Below are 13882 nucleotides of genomic sequence, written 5' to 3'. Positions count from 1 at the left end.
GACCCCCACCCCCTGTTTCCGGTTCGCACAAGCGATAACTTCCGGGTCACCCCTCCCCCCCCTCGTGCGGTCCCTAAGTGCGATAACTTCCGGGTTTCACCCCCTACCCCCTGTTTCCGGTCCCCACAAGCAATAACTTCCGGGTCGCCCCCCCCTCCCCCCTCGTGCTTCCGGTCCCCAACGCGCTTCGTCTTCCCGTGTCGCCTCCATTTGTAGAAGTTGGGAACGAGACGAAAAAAAATCCTCTCTCCTCGCAACCGCACAAGGCCTCGCTCCCTCGTCATGGTGAGCCGCGCTCCCTCCCTCCAGGGCAGCAAAGTCCACCCCCCCCCCCGCCGCCGCATCTCGGCTCCAAGCGGCGCTCACCGATCTAGGGCGGGACGGGGGGTACAAAGTGGCGGCGTTTTTGTCATCCGAGGCCCCGGCGGTGGTCGTGGTGATGGTGACCGCGTGAACATGGCCGCTGTTTTTGTGTTGAGGAGGGAGGGAAGGGAGCACGCTTCGACGTCTGTGGCTGACACGATGAGGGCTGTAATTGAACGGGCGCTTGTCAATCCACTGCTGGATGCAATGGGGCCTCTTCCCGTGTGCCACGCGGGGGTTGTGTTTGGACTTCGCCGTGACGAGCGTTGTGGGCTGGGGGGGGAGAGGTGAGGCCGATGCCGCGGTCGGGAATCGAACCCAGATGGGTTCGTAGCTCAGTACGCCAACTACTCGTGACACCGATTTTTAAAAAAAAATTATTTTATTGATATTTGAGGCGTTGGTATTTTTTTTGCGTGAAAAGCCGATGACCGATTTGCCACACGGCATGGACACGGCTAGCGTAGAACGGGAATAAGTTTCCGTTTTAAACGAGAACTGAAGGGCGCTGCCACATTGGTGAAAGGGTTGTTGGCACAACGGACTTGCGAAATCGCGAGATTCTCACCCGTTCGATTCTATCTCGCGACACGGCAGGTGAAGTAGTGGCCACGTGTAGTAAAGAGAGAGACCCTGTCCCGCCTCGATCCACCCAGCAAGTCACATTCGATCGGCTGCAAACGATTTAAACGCGCGGGTTTCACACGCACTGCCAACACGTCTGGGGTAAGCTTGGAAGAGTAGACCAAGTTACCCTCTTGGAGAGAGCCCCCCCCCCCCCCCCCGTCTCGCGGAAGCTCTTTCGACTGCTCGAGCGAGCAGTTGCAGGGTTGTATCAACTTGCGGGTTTTTTTAAAACTGGTTAACGAGGGCAAATGTGTAACCACTTTGCTCAGGTCGCCCATACCGTTCAAACGTTGGCGCTGCCTTTCTTAGGTTACTAAAGACGGGGGGCAGCGTAGACCTGGACTCGTGGATAAGGAGGAGAGTTGTGGAGGCCAAGAATGAAATTGGATATCTCGGTATTGTTGTATTTCAACCCCCTCAGGCTTGAAATTCGCAGCGACGGTCATCCCATGGCCGTGAGAATGAGGAATTTCCACCGTTGGCTTCGGCCTACATAGGAGACACTTTGACTTGGGCTGGGAAGTCCTTAACCGTGTCTAAAGACTGCGCTTTTATTTGTTTTGAAGGTCTTGACACACGTAATGTGTGTGTTGGACTTTCTTTGCACCGTACGTAAGCCAAAGCGTGATAATCGGAGGGTGCCGTTTCACCACCACGAATGGGAATGTGGAATTTCCGTACCGTCTTCATTCACGCTGCATTTAGATGTATAATATAGTTATATAACATAGATGTATAATATTGATATATAACAATGAATAGATGTATAATATTGATATATAACAATGATATATAACGTAGATATATAATGTAGATATGAAATATAACATACAATATAAATATAATTTAGATGTGTAACAGAGAAATAAATTATTCTTGGTACTTTCGGTAAAGTCACGTACAAGGGAAATAATACAAATATTAAACAATAAAAATTCACGGCGTTTCGACTGCAACACAAGCAATCGTCATCAGGTGTGAAATCCACAGCAAGACATTTGAAAAAGTGGCGGTTTTTCCTAATACAGATATATAAGTATGTAATATCGACTAACATTTTTCGCAGTTGCCCTTCTGCAGCAAAGTGAGTCGTGTCTCATCGTGTATTTGAAAGTTTGTCTTGAAGGCAATTAGAAATTGGAGACGGTTGATGTATGAACAGGTGCTGTTTGCTGTTCAATAGCAAACAACCACCAAAGCGCGTCTATAACAGCGTAGGCGTTTTGACGTCGAGTGTTGCAGACAGACCCTATGTATGAGGCAAGATGACATTCAGAAAACGACTTGCTCTACTGCCACGTAATACGCACCACGAAGCTCCGCAGATTCGGAGTCTTCGAGCACTTGATAATGTCCGTTCCATTTCGATTTAAAGCTTTTGTGACTGCAGGGATTCATCTTGGTTCTTTCGGTAAAGTCACGTAGAATGGAAACAATAAAAATAATAAAATAGAACATAATAAAATAATTCTCACAACGTTTCGGCCACAACGCAAGCAGCCGTCATCAGGTGTAGGTATGTGATTAGTACTACTTATGCCCGAGCATTATGCAGGACTAGCAGCATAATGCACGGGCAATAAGTAGTACTAATCACATATCTGCATTTCCCATAAATATGCTAAATTTCTCTTGATATGCAAATTATTTTGTCAAGGCGCCTTTTCCCCCCCTTCCAACCCAGATTAAATATACACTCCAAGCATGGTGCTGTTTCATTCAGACGCTGTCTCCCCGACAGACCTGGTCTTCACCTGATGATGGCTGCTTGCGTTGTGGCCGAAACGTCGTGAGAATTATTTTAATATTTTTATTGTTTCCATTCTACGTGACTTTACCGAAAGAACCAAAAAAATGTCTGTTCCGTTTACCACACTTCTAAAGTAATGCGCACCACCACACATGTGCCGATTATCCTACTTACTACTGCGGAGGTTGTCAGTAATGCTGTGTACGGCTCTTCTGATGTTGTTTTCGGGATGTAACGCGTGTGGTTCGGGGGGAGGGGAGCAAAGCCGATTCAAGTGACACACCAAATTTAACATGATGGTTTTCTTGTGCAGTCTTCGGTGACTGCGCTGAGACCATCAACCGCACGTGAAACCCCAGTTTTTGGACAGGTAACTGACACCCGGATTGGAACCTAGGTCTCAGGTGGTGTTGGGTCAATGTGTGGAGCAATATTGAGCTCCTTTGAGCCTCCCAGACAATTGAAATTCAGAATAAAAAGCGGCTTCTATTTCGTATATACTCATTAAGTTTGTCTCATGGGCTGCTCGATAAAATTTTAGATGCATTTGTCTAAATAAATTAAAAGTTACCGTGACTCTCGGGGCTGAACGCATTCTCGTAAATATCACAGCCGCGCCGGAGTTGATGTGCGGCAACGAGGCTGATCACGGCCCCCGCGGTGCATGCCCGGAGCCCACTTCTCGCGAGTTCACTATGATGGTGGCACGTTTTACCGTAGCCAGGAGGAGCCCAGGGTTCAAGAGGCAAATCTAATAAGTAATATTTAAAAATACTTTTTTTTAATACGCTTTAATGAAATGTACCGTACGAGTAATGGCAGAACTCCACAACTCCAGGAAGTGGCCCCGAAGTTTGCCGTGGTGATTTACAGCCAACGTGAGTTGAGCGTGAACAATTAGACCCAAGCCGAGATATAAAAAATTATTGCTTAATTTTTTTTATGATATAATATAGTATTGTCATCAGTATGACATACGTATACAGTCGATACGACATTGGGAAGTGGGTTAAAATTAAGTTACAAGATTTGAGGATACAACAGAGTGAGTTAAATAAAAGCATGTAAAAATGTTTACATTTATAAAAAAAAATTCCAACTGCTGTACTCCCATGGATCCTATTATTGCATCACGTAATATTTAACCTTATTTCTTTATTTACTCGGGAAACCCTCACTTCTCCAGACTTTTTCCGGAGGATCCTGCAATTTTTTTGCAGTAGGGTGCGATGTTCCTAAGTGCAATTTCGATTCTGTAATTTGCAGGGAGATTTTTCGACATTGTGATCTTTGACTGACATCGGTTACATTGCAAGTGTCTATTTTTTTTGTTGTCCTACCTATGGGAGGAAAACTAGAGAACCTGGAGGAAACGCCACTCAGAAAAATGCCCGAGTCAGGAACCGAACCCAGGGTCCTTAATTGTGAGACCACGAGTGTTTCCCACTCAACAGCGCCAATAGTTTTTTGTATTGCATCCTTTTAATTGCTTTCTTTCCCCTCCCACCCCTTACCCTCCACAGTCTCACACAATTCTGCTGGTGCAGCCGACCAAGCGGCCGGAGGGACGCACCTACGCGGACTATGAGTCGGTCAACGAGTGCATGGAAGGTGCGGCGGGTGGGGCCCGGGAGGCCCTTAACGGTTTCGAGCTTTTGATTTGTGTGTGTGTGTTGAACTTCTTTGGCGCCGTACGTAGCCAACCGTGCTCATCGGAGGTGCGGGGGAAGGACAACAAACTACATACAAAAAGCAGTTCTGAAGAAATTAGTTATTCAATCCAGGTTATTTGCAAGTGCATGGCTCCAGTGGCTTCATAATATCGGAAGGAAGAGCGTGTGATTTGACGTGTGATTTGACGAATTTCCGCAATTCAGGGTCATAATTATCGTGAGATATGGAGATGAGAACATTGCCCCAGTGTGTTTTATGTTTTCCTTTGTAATGTCTGCCTTGTTTATAACGTATATTCTCTCCTGTCTTGTCAATACTGTCCCATCTGTTTTGTACCGTGTGATTTTACTCTTACATTATTGATTCTGCTTCATCTGCATTGTATCATCTTGTATACAGTCCAAAATGATACATGCCTTATTTACAATACTTGCCTTGTTTCCACTGCCCCCCCCCCCCCCCCGTCTTATCTTATTCTGCCGGCAGGTACCCTTTGTTCTGCCTTATTATTACACTGTCACTTATTGGTACTGCATCCTTTGTATCTGCTCTCGTTTGTACCGTTTAATTTGTGCTTTATTGTCTAGACTGCCTTGCTCCATCTCATTCTGACCATTTTCCTGAAGGCAAATGTAGAATAACATTAGCAGAAATCGAAATTAATTGTTATGCGTACAGTTAATTTCATGTATCGTGATGCTACGAATCGCTATGAATGAATGATTAGGGCCAAGCGTTTGGTGCTAAGTGAAGGAGCACGAGGTAGAGGTGATTGGTGATGGTAGACAGAGGTGGACATTTATTAAATACCTACTGAATCACCATTTGCAAGTGTGCAATAAGTACTTCTGTACTTGTGTGGAATTGAGCGCCACGAGCTAAGAAACTAAAACTAAACTATATTTTATTTTACAAGGTAAGGCCGACTGAGCTATGTAGCTCCATTTTCAGAAGCTACCTGGCCACAAATCATAGCCCAACGAAGTTGCTTATCACGTGGAAATGTATAGCAGCCACATACTCTAAACACATGTTTCTAAATGTGGTTGGGAAAAACCGAATGACCCAGAGGAAAGTCCACACGATCACGGGGAGAAAATGCAAACTCCAAGTATACAGGCATCAGGGTCTGGATCGAACCCACGATTTCTTGTATACCAAGCGAGGTAGTTGACTTCTCGCCACCGTGGCGCGCTAACCGATGCAGCTCTTGCCTATCGTGTCGTACAGTGGCACGTAGGTGAACCACATCCATGTGTCGGCGTGTAACATGTTGGGGTTTGTGGGGTGTGCCACGCAGGAGTGTGCAAGATTTACGAGGAGCACCTGAAGCGCATGAACCCCAACAGCCCCTCCATCACCTACGACATCAGCCAGCTGTTTGACTTCATAGATGACCTGGCTGACCTGAGCTGCCTCGTGTGAGTCTTCATTATCTGCCTACTCCCCCTCCCGAACATGCTTCTCTCCCCCTCCGAGTGTGGACAGGTTGAGTGCGATTGTGTGTGTGTGTGCTGTTCTGGCTGTTTTTAGGTGCTCACTAACAGCACTTGCCACAATAATCTCTTGTGGATATATGGGGGATCTTTGTCTTGTTGCATGTGGAGAGCGTAGGTTAACTCGGCCTGGAATTAGTACCTGGTGTTTTGTGTGAATATGAGTACTGGGGAGACAAAGGTGTCTGAGCATGGTGCTGGCCACCCACCTCCGTGTGCCCTTACGATCCGAGTCGATACTCGCCCAACAGCCCTTGCCCAAACGGTCTAGAAAGTTGTCGGGAGATCTTTGTGTCTTGTGTATCTGCGCGAGCATGAATGCATGTGCTTTCTGTGGACAGCTACCGTGCCGACACACAGACTTACCAGCCGTACAACAAGGACTGGATCAAGGAGAAGATCTACATTCTGCTGCGAAGACAGGCACAGCAGGCGTCCGCCAAGTGAAGGGCTTTGTGGGAAGGGGGGAAGTGGGAGGGGGGGTTAGATGGGGGGGGCAGTTGGTCGTAGCAGGGCCAGCACTGTGATGCAAACAAACGGCACATGACCCAGAAAAAAAAATGCAATCTCGTGTCATCAACGTGGCGCCATGCAACTGAGATTCGAGTGAAGGCTGCGTGTGTGGAATAGCGATCGATAGTAAAGCTGTTACCGTCAGGCTCGATGCAATCTCTATGTTAAGCTAAGGTGTGTGGAATCTGGTTGTGTGTAGATACCCATGCAGCTATTAGGTAAATGTGTTAAAGCAATGGATGTCACTCTTTATATTACAATTTTAACTTATAAAGTACGTTCAGAGGTGCTATTAATATACAGCTGATGAAATCTGGTTTCAAATGAAGTTATAATTTGTAATCTGAGCGCATGCAAGTGTGTGTGCGGGGAGAAATGGGGCAGGAGTTTTACTTCTTGTGCAATGATCCCAGTGATTGAAGTTTGATTCCAGACCACGGATTACATCAGTGGTGAGTCGTAGCGGATCCTTTCGTGCACCTCCCCTAGATCAACTCAGCCTTAAGCTCCTACCTACTGTAGCGTGTGAACATTCAAACTTTGGAGGAAACTTGTTGGATAGGGTGCTGGTCACACCACCCCCTCTCTGACACTCTGCCCACCTTAATAAACGCTCGCTAACATGACTTCCAACAGCCTACATGGCTAAATGGGTGATTACTTTGCTGTGTATGCGAGTGGGTGTGCTTGTTGCAGATGTACAATATTAACACGCTCACGCAAATTGGCTTTTAAAAAATGCACAACAATTAACATGACATTTTGAGAACTTGAATGTGTTAAAAAATAATTCTGTTCGGCAAAGGCTGTTACAATATGCAGTCAGATTCCATAGATGTCGGTTTAACATGCAATCTGATTTAACTGGGCTCGGCATTTTAACTTGCGGTTCCACCCACTGGTGGTGGCTCAGCATGTATTGAGATTGGGTCTGGCTTGTTGGTACCAATTATATTCCACGCGTCTCAGTCGTTACGTCATGTGGCACAGGGAGAAGAGCTTGTTTCCAATTGGCTTCTGCGCGCAGGCGTTCAACTTGCGCGCCCATTTCATCGCGATGTTTTTTTTCCTAAAAGACTTGCTAACCCCTCCACTGGGCGTCCGGCATGGGTTTGCATCACGGTGCAAGTGCCGTGAATGAGTTTTTACCCCACTTAAAAACACACGTAAGTAACACGGACATGCGCACGCACACAAAATAGGATGTGCGCAAAAACTCTTGACACGCAGTTGCGTAGATACCCTTTTGACTAATGGGGCGTAGTGTAGCTCTGTACATATGGGATGGGGGGGGGGCAACTGGGCCCTTTAGGGGGATGCTTTAACACTTAGCCAGTAGGGGTGGTGACTTTTTTGTGGGTTCCTATTTAGAAAGGTTCTAGGCATTGGCAGGAGTTGCGTGCCGCCTGTATCTGGCACCGAAGCCATTTCCATTGAGCTGTCACTTTCAATCAAACAAAGTGTTAATAAAAAAATGCGTGGCAGTTTGGCCTTGCAAAGCATCTGCGGTTTTTACACAAAGTTCACGCGGCACCTGTCCCGGAGTCGAAATCCTCAGGTTTGTCTTTAATATACAGATCCCATAAGGCCGTGCTTACTATCAACTTGCAACTGGACTTGATTTTAACATCCGGTCAGATTCCAGTGAGGCTTTTTTTTTTTTACACGGGATTGGCTTTCACCGATCTAAGTCTGACATTGCAGTGTGGCGATTCTGTTCACGGTGTGTCACTGGCATCCAATTGGAGTGCACACAACTTGGGTTTAACACGGAGTCGCGTTACACCCCACCCACTTGCATCTCGTGTATTCTTCTCGCTCAACCCATAGGTCCGATGGCCTCTGTCCAGAGCGGGCGGGGGCGGGGAAGATGGACCTTGAGTATGTCTATTTGACACATTAATTGAAATTGGTTTTCGATCTCCGTTTTGGTGGAATGTCGGCAAGTTGTGTTCAAACGTTGCTCTTGAAGCCGGGGCCCCCCTCCTGTTAGATCCGGCACGGTGGTGAGAGTGGTGTGGCGGTGGGGATTTACAGCGGTAAAGCCACCACGCTCTTTTTTAAGATCGCTTTGCGTTTTTGGACAGGCGCGTTCATCCATCACTGGTTTGTGGTGGATAATGTTAGCAACAACGGGAGGGATTGCTTTCTGGTGTATTATTTGGGGAGGGGGGTCTCATGTTTGTTACCCCACCTGTGGTGTTGAGGCAGTGGTTGAGCAGCAAGCTTGTAAATTACACCTACCGTAAGCACCACCATCTTGTCGAATACAGGAGGGGGGGGGGGGCAAGACGATGGTTCACGTGGGAGCACGCAAGCCTGCAATTAGTGTTAATGGTTTTCCCAAGTTTATTTCTAAATTGCTACTCTAGTTACCGTTTTAAGAGTGGCCCGTTTGTTTTAATTTAGTTTTTTCTCAGCCACACGTGTTTCAGGAAGAACGGTGCGACGCATCAAACTTTTGTTTAAATTCCAGGCCGCATTGTTTCTGCGGTTACTGTCAAAGTCTTTGCTAAAATTCTGTCTTTTTGTGAAATACAAATTGTTGAGGGCACCAGTGAAGGCTGTCCACCCAAATGAGCCCAACAACAAATGTGTTTCTGGCAAAAAATTAATAAAAATGGAACGTTTGAAACCCCCTTCATAATAAAGCAGATTTTATGAACATTATGCATTCTTTGAGGACATTTTAAGTTGTGCGGGAGTGCATTGGCGAGTGTTGGATCTTCGGTCACCCGGACTGCTTCACTCTTCGATTGTAACGAGCACTGCAAGGTGGGAACCGGATGTATGTTGAACTTCTTTTGTACCGTTCGTAGCTAACCGTGCTAATTGAAGGGCGCTCCACCCCATATGGTTCCAGAGTTTGTGTTTTGCATGGCAGCAGTAACAATTGTTCGAAGTTGGGTGGATTTGGCAGGGAAAAGAACACCAAGTGGCTTTGGTAGCTCTCGCCAGATGAGTAACAGCTGTTTCATGATGGGCGATGTTGAGCCAAGTTGGTCCTGACCACGACGAGCTCTGCAAGAATTGCTTATCTGTGCAAAGTCAATACTGCTAATCCCATGTTTGTATAGTCTACTCGGTGTTAAGTCAAATGTACAATGGTTTTTAAATCCTTTATATTAAGTTCACTTGCTTGCGCGCTTACGACCGTGCAAATCTTTCGGTCGTTTTTTAACCCACTTCCCGTGATCCAATCGAGCTGACATTTTGCACACAGACTCGTTGTCCGTGACAATTTATTTTCCACTTTTTAGGAATTTTTTTTTAAATATTTAATTTAAAATACCAATGTGATAAAAATGAAACTCTTACTCAAGAAAAACAGAAATGAATAATAAAATAAAACCGATGCCACGCATATAAAGGATTTATAGTGAAAAACTTAGTTTTTACGGGTACATTTTTTTTCTCTCCAACATCAAACCTATGAAGATTATCCACTGATAATTCCAGCTATAGCAGAATAAGAAATGTATTTCCCAAGTAAAGCCCATTGAGTGAAGCTCATTTTCAAGGGCAGCTCAGTGAGGTTATCTAACTACCCGTATATATAGTTAAAGTTTAGAAAACATTACATCAAGAAATCTGTTTGACCTTAATCCTTCACTATGCCTTGCTTGGTCTGGCTTTGAGTTTGGTTTATGAAGCCTTAATCAAGCACCTGGTGCGGTGTAATGAACATCCGCACTATGTACTGTAGACGTTATTTTGCACCGTACGTAGCCAGCCGTGCTTGTCAAGAGGTGAGGGGAGGGGAAAGCCAACAAACTAAAGACAAAAATCAGCTCTAAAGAAATGCGTTTTCAATTTAGATTTAAAAGTGAGCTCTGGTGGCTTCCTGATATCGGAAAGAAGAGCAGTCCAGACGGTCGCAGAGGTGCTTCTGAGAGCGCGCGATGCAGTGACCGCCTTTGTTAGATTATTAGCCAAAAGCCACTGCGAGGATGACCGGAGTTTTCACGCAAACCGTTAAGAGTTGCTCCTGGAAGTTGGAAGGGTAATGAGGGGAGGCGGGGGGGGATAGCAATGGGGAATAAACTAAACTATTTTACCAGGTAAGGCCCATTGAGCTATCTAGCTCTTTGAGCTGTAGCTCTTTTTCAGAAGCGACCTGACCACAAACGATAATTCAACGAAGTGGTTTATCATGGGGAAATGTATAGCAGCCAAATACTCTAAATGCGTGACGTTGATTCTTAATGTGGAGGAAAAAACCAGAGGACCCGGACAAAAATCCACACGACCACGGGGAGAGAGAGACACGCGAGTTCGTTAACGTCTCACCACGGCGGTGGAACAGCGGGGAAGGCGAAGTGTGGGTTGTAGGTGGCGTTGCAACTCTTTTAATGAACTATTACTGGTAGGAACCTCCTGGTTACACCAGCCCACAGGGGATTATTGTGTCCATCCATCTGTCGTGCATCCAAAAATGTGATGGGTGGGGCTGGGTGGGGAGGGGCTGGGTGGGGTGGGGAGGGGCTGGGTGGGGTGGGGAGGGGCTGGGTGGGGAGGGTAGGGCTGGGTGAGAGGTGGGGCTGGGTGGGGAGGGGCTGGTCACCCCGTGGTGCCCTTATAAAACTCAACGTTTAATCTACTCACAACGGCTTGTGCCCGCCCTCACAGTCAGGCATATTTGCGGAATACACCACGCTGCCGTTGACCCTGGCCATTGACCGAGCAACCCAACGTTCCTACCAGCTCCCTCCACAGGAATGTGTTTAATCTCAGACTGGAGACAGATTCTAGAGTCTGGGAGATTATTCCACAATGGAGCAGCTCTGACAACGTGGCAACGGACGATGCGATCCAAGATATTTTGTACGGTGAAGGTAGGTCAAGCAAGTGGGGTCGCTAATTCTGCGCCAGCTACCGTTGTTTTTTAAATATGAGGCGAGATTTGTGCAGGTCCAGGTTTTCAGAATTCTAGAATGTGAATACTTTTTGGAGGTAGAAAGATTTTAGTATTTTTCTTTTTTACTTTAGGAGACTCGAATTAAGGATTTGTTTAGGTGGGTGGAAGGTTAAAAAAAACGCAAACATTTTTACAATCTTAACATTAACCTGAAAAAAATCGATTGAACAAAAACGAATGACAATGCCAATTAAAAGAATGCACGGAACTATGTGCAACCATTACAACAGTGTGAGAATGGAAATTGGGAGGCTTATTGGATGGCGGCGGTGGCTGTGACAAACACATGACCTGTGACGGTACCCCCACAAGCACATCCATCCGTAAAACGAAAAAAAACAGATTCTTGCCAAAGCTTCGTCACGTACACCACAATCAAGAGGTCGTTTAATCTTCGTCACACACCGCGGCGCAACATTACCCACGATCATCACAGCCCTTGTACATCCGACCACGTGGCGAATGCCTCGTAGTTGGTGTCTGTACGCGCACACAAGTCTGTGTGTGCCACTGGATTACTTTGGATTCTATTTCAATCTTTACAACCTGTGTAACAAAAAGCCTTTGGGATTGCTAACGAGGAGTTCCAATCGGTTCACGTAGCAGCAGACACACGAGGGCAGCTTATGTTGTCGGTGAAGGAAAGACCGACTCCTCTCACTGTGGGTTTGTCAGTCGGGGTGGACAACCCTCCATTCTACTGCGGTAGAGACGGTCCTGTGGGTTCAGTAAAAATGGGAGCAAAAATCACAACTTCACGAAAGGGAAAAACAACAAAACCTCGGGTGATTTTTGCTCCACCTTTCCAACTGGAGACTTAACTCTGCGAAAGATTGGAAGGAAAGGCGAACATCCACTTGCACGTGAATTGGACCAATTGACCCCGGCTTCAGGAGAGGCTCTGCCCTCTCGCTTCATCCATAATTCCATTTAAAAGAAAAATGTATTTTCTAAAATACCGTTTGAAGTCATTTTGCACCAAATTCATCTCGACAGTTTTTTTGTTCCCAAACGGCCGCGTAGAATGGGTGGGGGAGCCCCTCCACTCGGATCACTCAGTAGTCTGGGGGGAATGCTGACGGCAAACTGGGACTGTCCGTAGTCGTACCAGCGCCGGCATGCTCACGGACTGAGCTGAGCAGTCGGATTGCGTCCGTCTGTCCCGTCTCCAGCACGAGCACGTGCATGAGAGAGAGAGAGCCACTCCCCCCTCGATGAGCCGTGGGTATTAGAAATCGAAGTCAACGGTGACTTGGCTCTGCTATGTAAACAATGATGTCCAAGGTGATGGCCGAAGTTTGGCGATTGGTGAACGACAATTGTGGCCAAATTGCGCACACGGGGATAATAGCGACACCGTGGAAACGACGCTTAGAAGCCTCTCAACCGCTAATGGTCTGCACAGAGCGGTTCGGAGCCTGTCAATCGTCATCTCGCAAATAAATATCAGCCGTCAGAAGTGTGCTGAGCCAATCGACGAATCAAACGTATTCTTCCCGATGGCGTGTTTGTGCAGGCATTGACGAGACTACCAACTGGTTACACTCCCCTAATCGAGGTTTTTGGGTTCGAGCGCGTAAGTAAATGTGTCGTTCAACCCGCCACCACCCGACACAGCCAATTACTTCCACAATAGAGTTTGGTGGTGGCGGGTTTAATGACGCATTTATATTTACGCGTTCTAACCCAAAAACCTCTTGTGGATAATATTGATCGCGAAAAGCCTGCGTGTTAAACTCGTTACACTTAAGAGCTCAATTTAATCGCGGGGGCGGAATGAGACACATTTGAACCCGAGGAGAACTAACTGCACCAGCTGGCTCAGCGCTTTGCCAAAAGTTATTGCGATTCCTCGGTGCCACGAAGCCACCACCTATTCGAGGGAATGTCCCTCATTTTTCTTGCGCCCGCTATTATTAAAGTGTCGGCGACGACGTCATCAACATCGTCATCACATCGCAATTCTATTGCAATCCCACGAAACTGGTGTCTGTATAAAATTGTGCTGTTGGTATAAAACTGGAGCGGGGTTTTTTTTTTTCCCCATCACTGGGGTCGGTAAAATTGGAGTGTCGTAAAATGAGCCTGCGAGTAACATTTCCGTTCTTCTCGTCTTTGAAAACCCGCACGCGAACTTCGACGCACGCCACCATCTATGTACAACACAACGTTTGAAAATCGCGAGCAAATTTTGCCGCGAGACGTGAAATTAATTCTTCCAGTTTTTTTCTTTGTCATGGAAAACAAAAGTGAAAACGGACGCAACGCGCCACCACACGTTCGCGTTGGCGTGAAACCACTTCGCCACGGAAGGAATCGCGTCTCGTCTATTCTTCCATTGGAAACATCAATAGTTTGCGAGCAAAAGCAGCATTTCCCACCGACGGTCGTACCATAATGTACTGACGGTATAAAGATTATTAATTTGAAACCACCGATTTCAGCCCCGTTGTGCTCTTGGTGTCTGGGCACGGAGCAAAGCCGACTTGTTATTTCACCAGGACTGGCTGGAGAAGAGATGCGCACCAGAGTGGTTGTACT

The 13882-nt window shown here is 46.6% G+C and overlaps 1 protein-coding gene across 2 annotated transcripts; it reads left to right on the top strand.

The window, feature by feature from the left end:
• The first annotated feature begins 131 nt into the window (after window positions 1-131).
• Window positions 132-9093, top strand: ERH (ERH mRNA splicing and mitosis factor). 2 transcript variants are annotated; one of them, XM_078870548.1, is made up of 5 exons: window positions 137-285; window positions 3054-3110; window positions 4264-4351; window positions 5715-5835; window positions 6252-9093. In XM_078870548.1, the coding sequence occupies exons 1-5, from the start codon at window positions 283-285 to the stop codon at window positions 6355-6357; spliced, it is 375 nt and encodes a 124-aa protein (XP_078726674.1). In that variant the 5' UTR covers window positions 137-282; the 3' UTR covers window positions 6358-9093. The 2 variants fall into 2 exon arrangements, with proteins under 2 accessions (XP_078726675.1, XP_078726674.1); XM_078870549.1 differs by lacking the exon at window positions 3054-3110 and having other exon boundaries at window positions 132-285.
• The last annotated feature ends 4789 nt before the right edge of the window (window positions 9094-13882 follow it).

The sequence above is a fragment of the Lampetra fluviatilis genome, chromosome 30, assembly GCF_964198595.1.
Source record: "Lampetra fluviatilis chromosome 30, kcLamFluv1.1, whole genome shotgun sequence".
NCBI classification, from domain to species: Eukaryota; Metazoa; Chordata; class Hyperoartia; order Petromyzontiformes; family Petromyzontidae; genus Lampetra; species Lampetra fluviatilis.
The sequence above is the reverse complement of the archived record's forward strand: the minus strand, read 5'-3'. Positions and strand labels throughout refer to the sequence as shown.

What these genes read in the sequence shown, in the direction of transcription:
- ERH (XM_078870548.1), top strand. An exon ending in GGTCAACGAGTGCATGGAAG is followed by an intron (nt 4,352 to 5,714) that starts GTGCGGCGGGTG and finishes TGTGCCACGCAG; the next exon opens with GAGTGTGCAAGATTTACGAG. An exon ending in GCTGACCTGAGCTGCCTCGT is followed by an intron (nt 5,836 to 6,251) that starts GTGAGTCTTCAT and finishes TTCTGTGGACAG; the next exon opens with CTACCGTGCCGACACACAGA.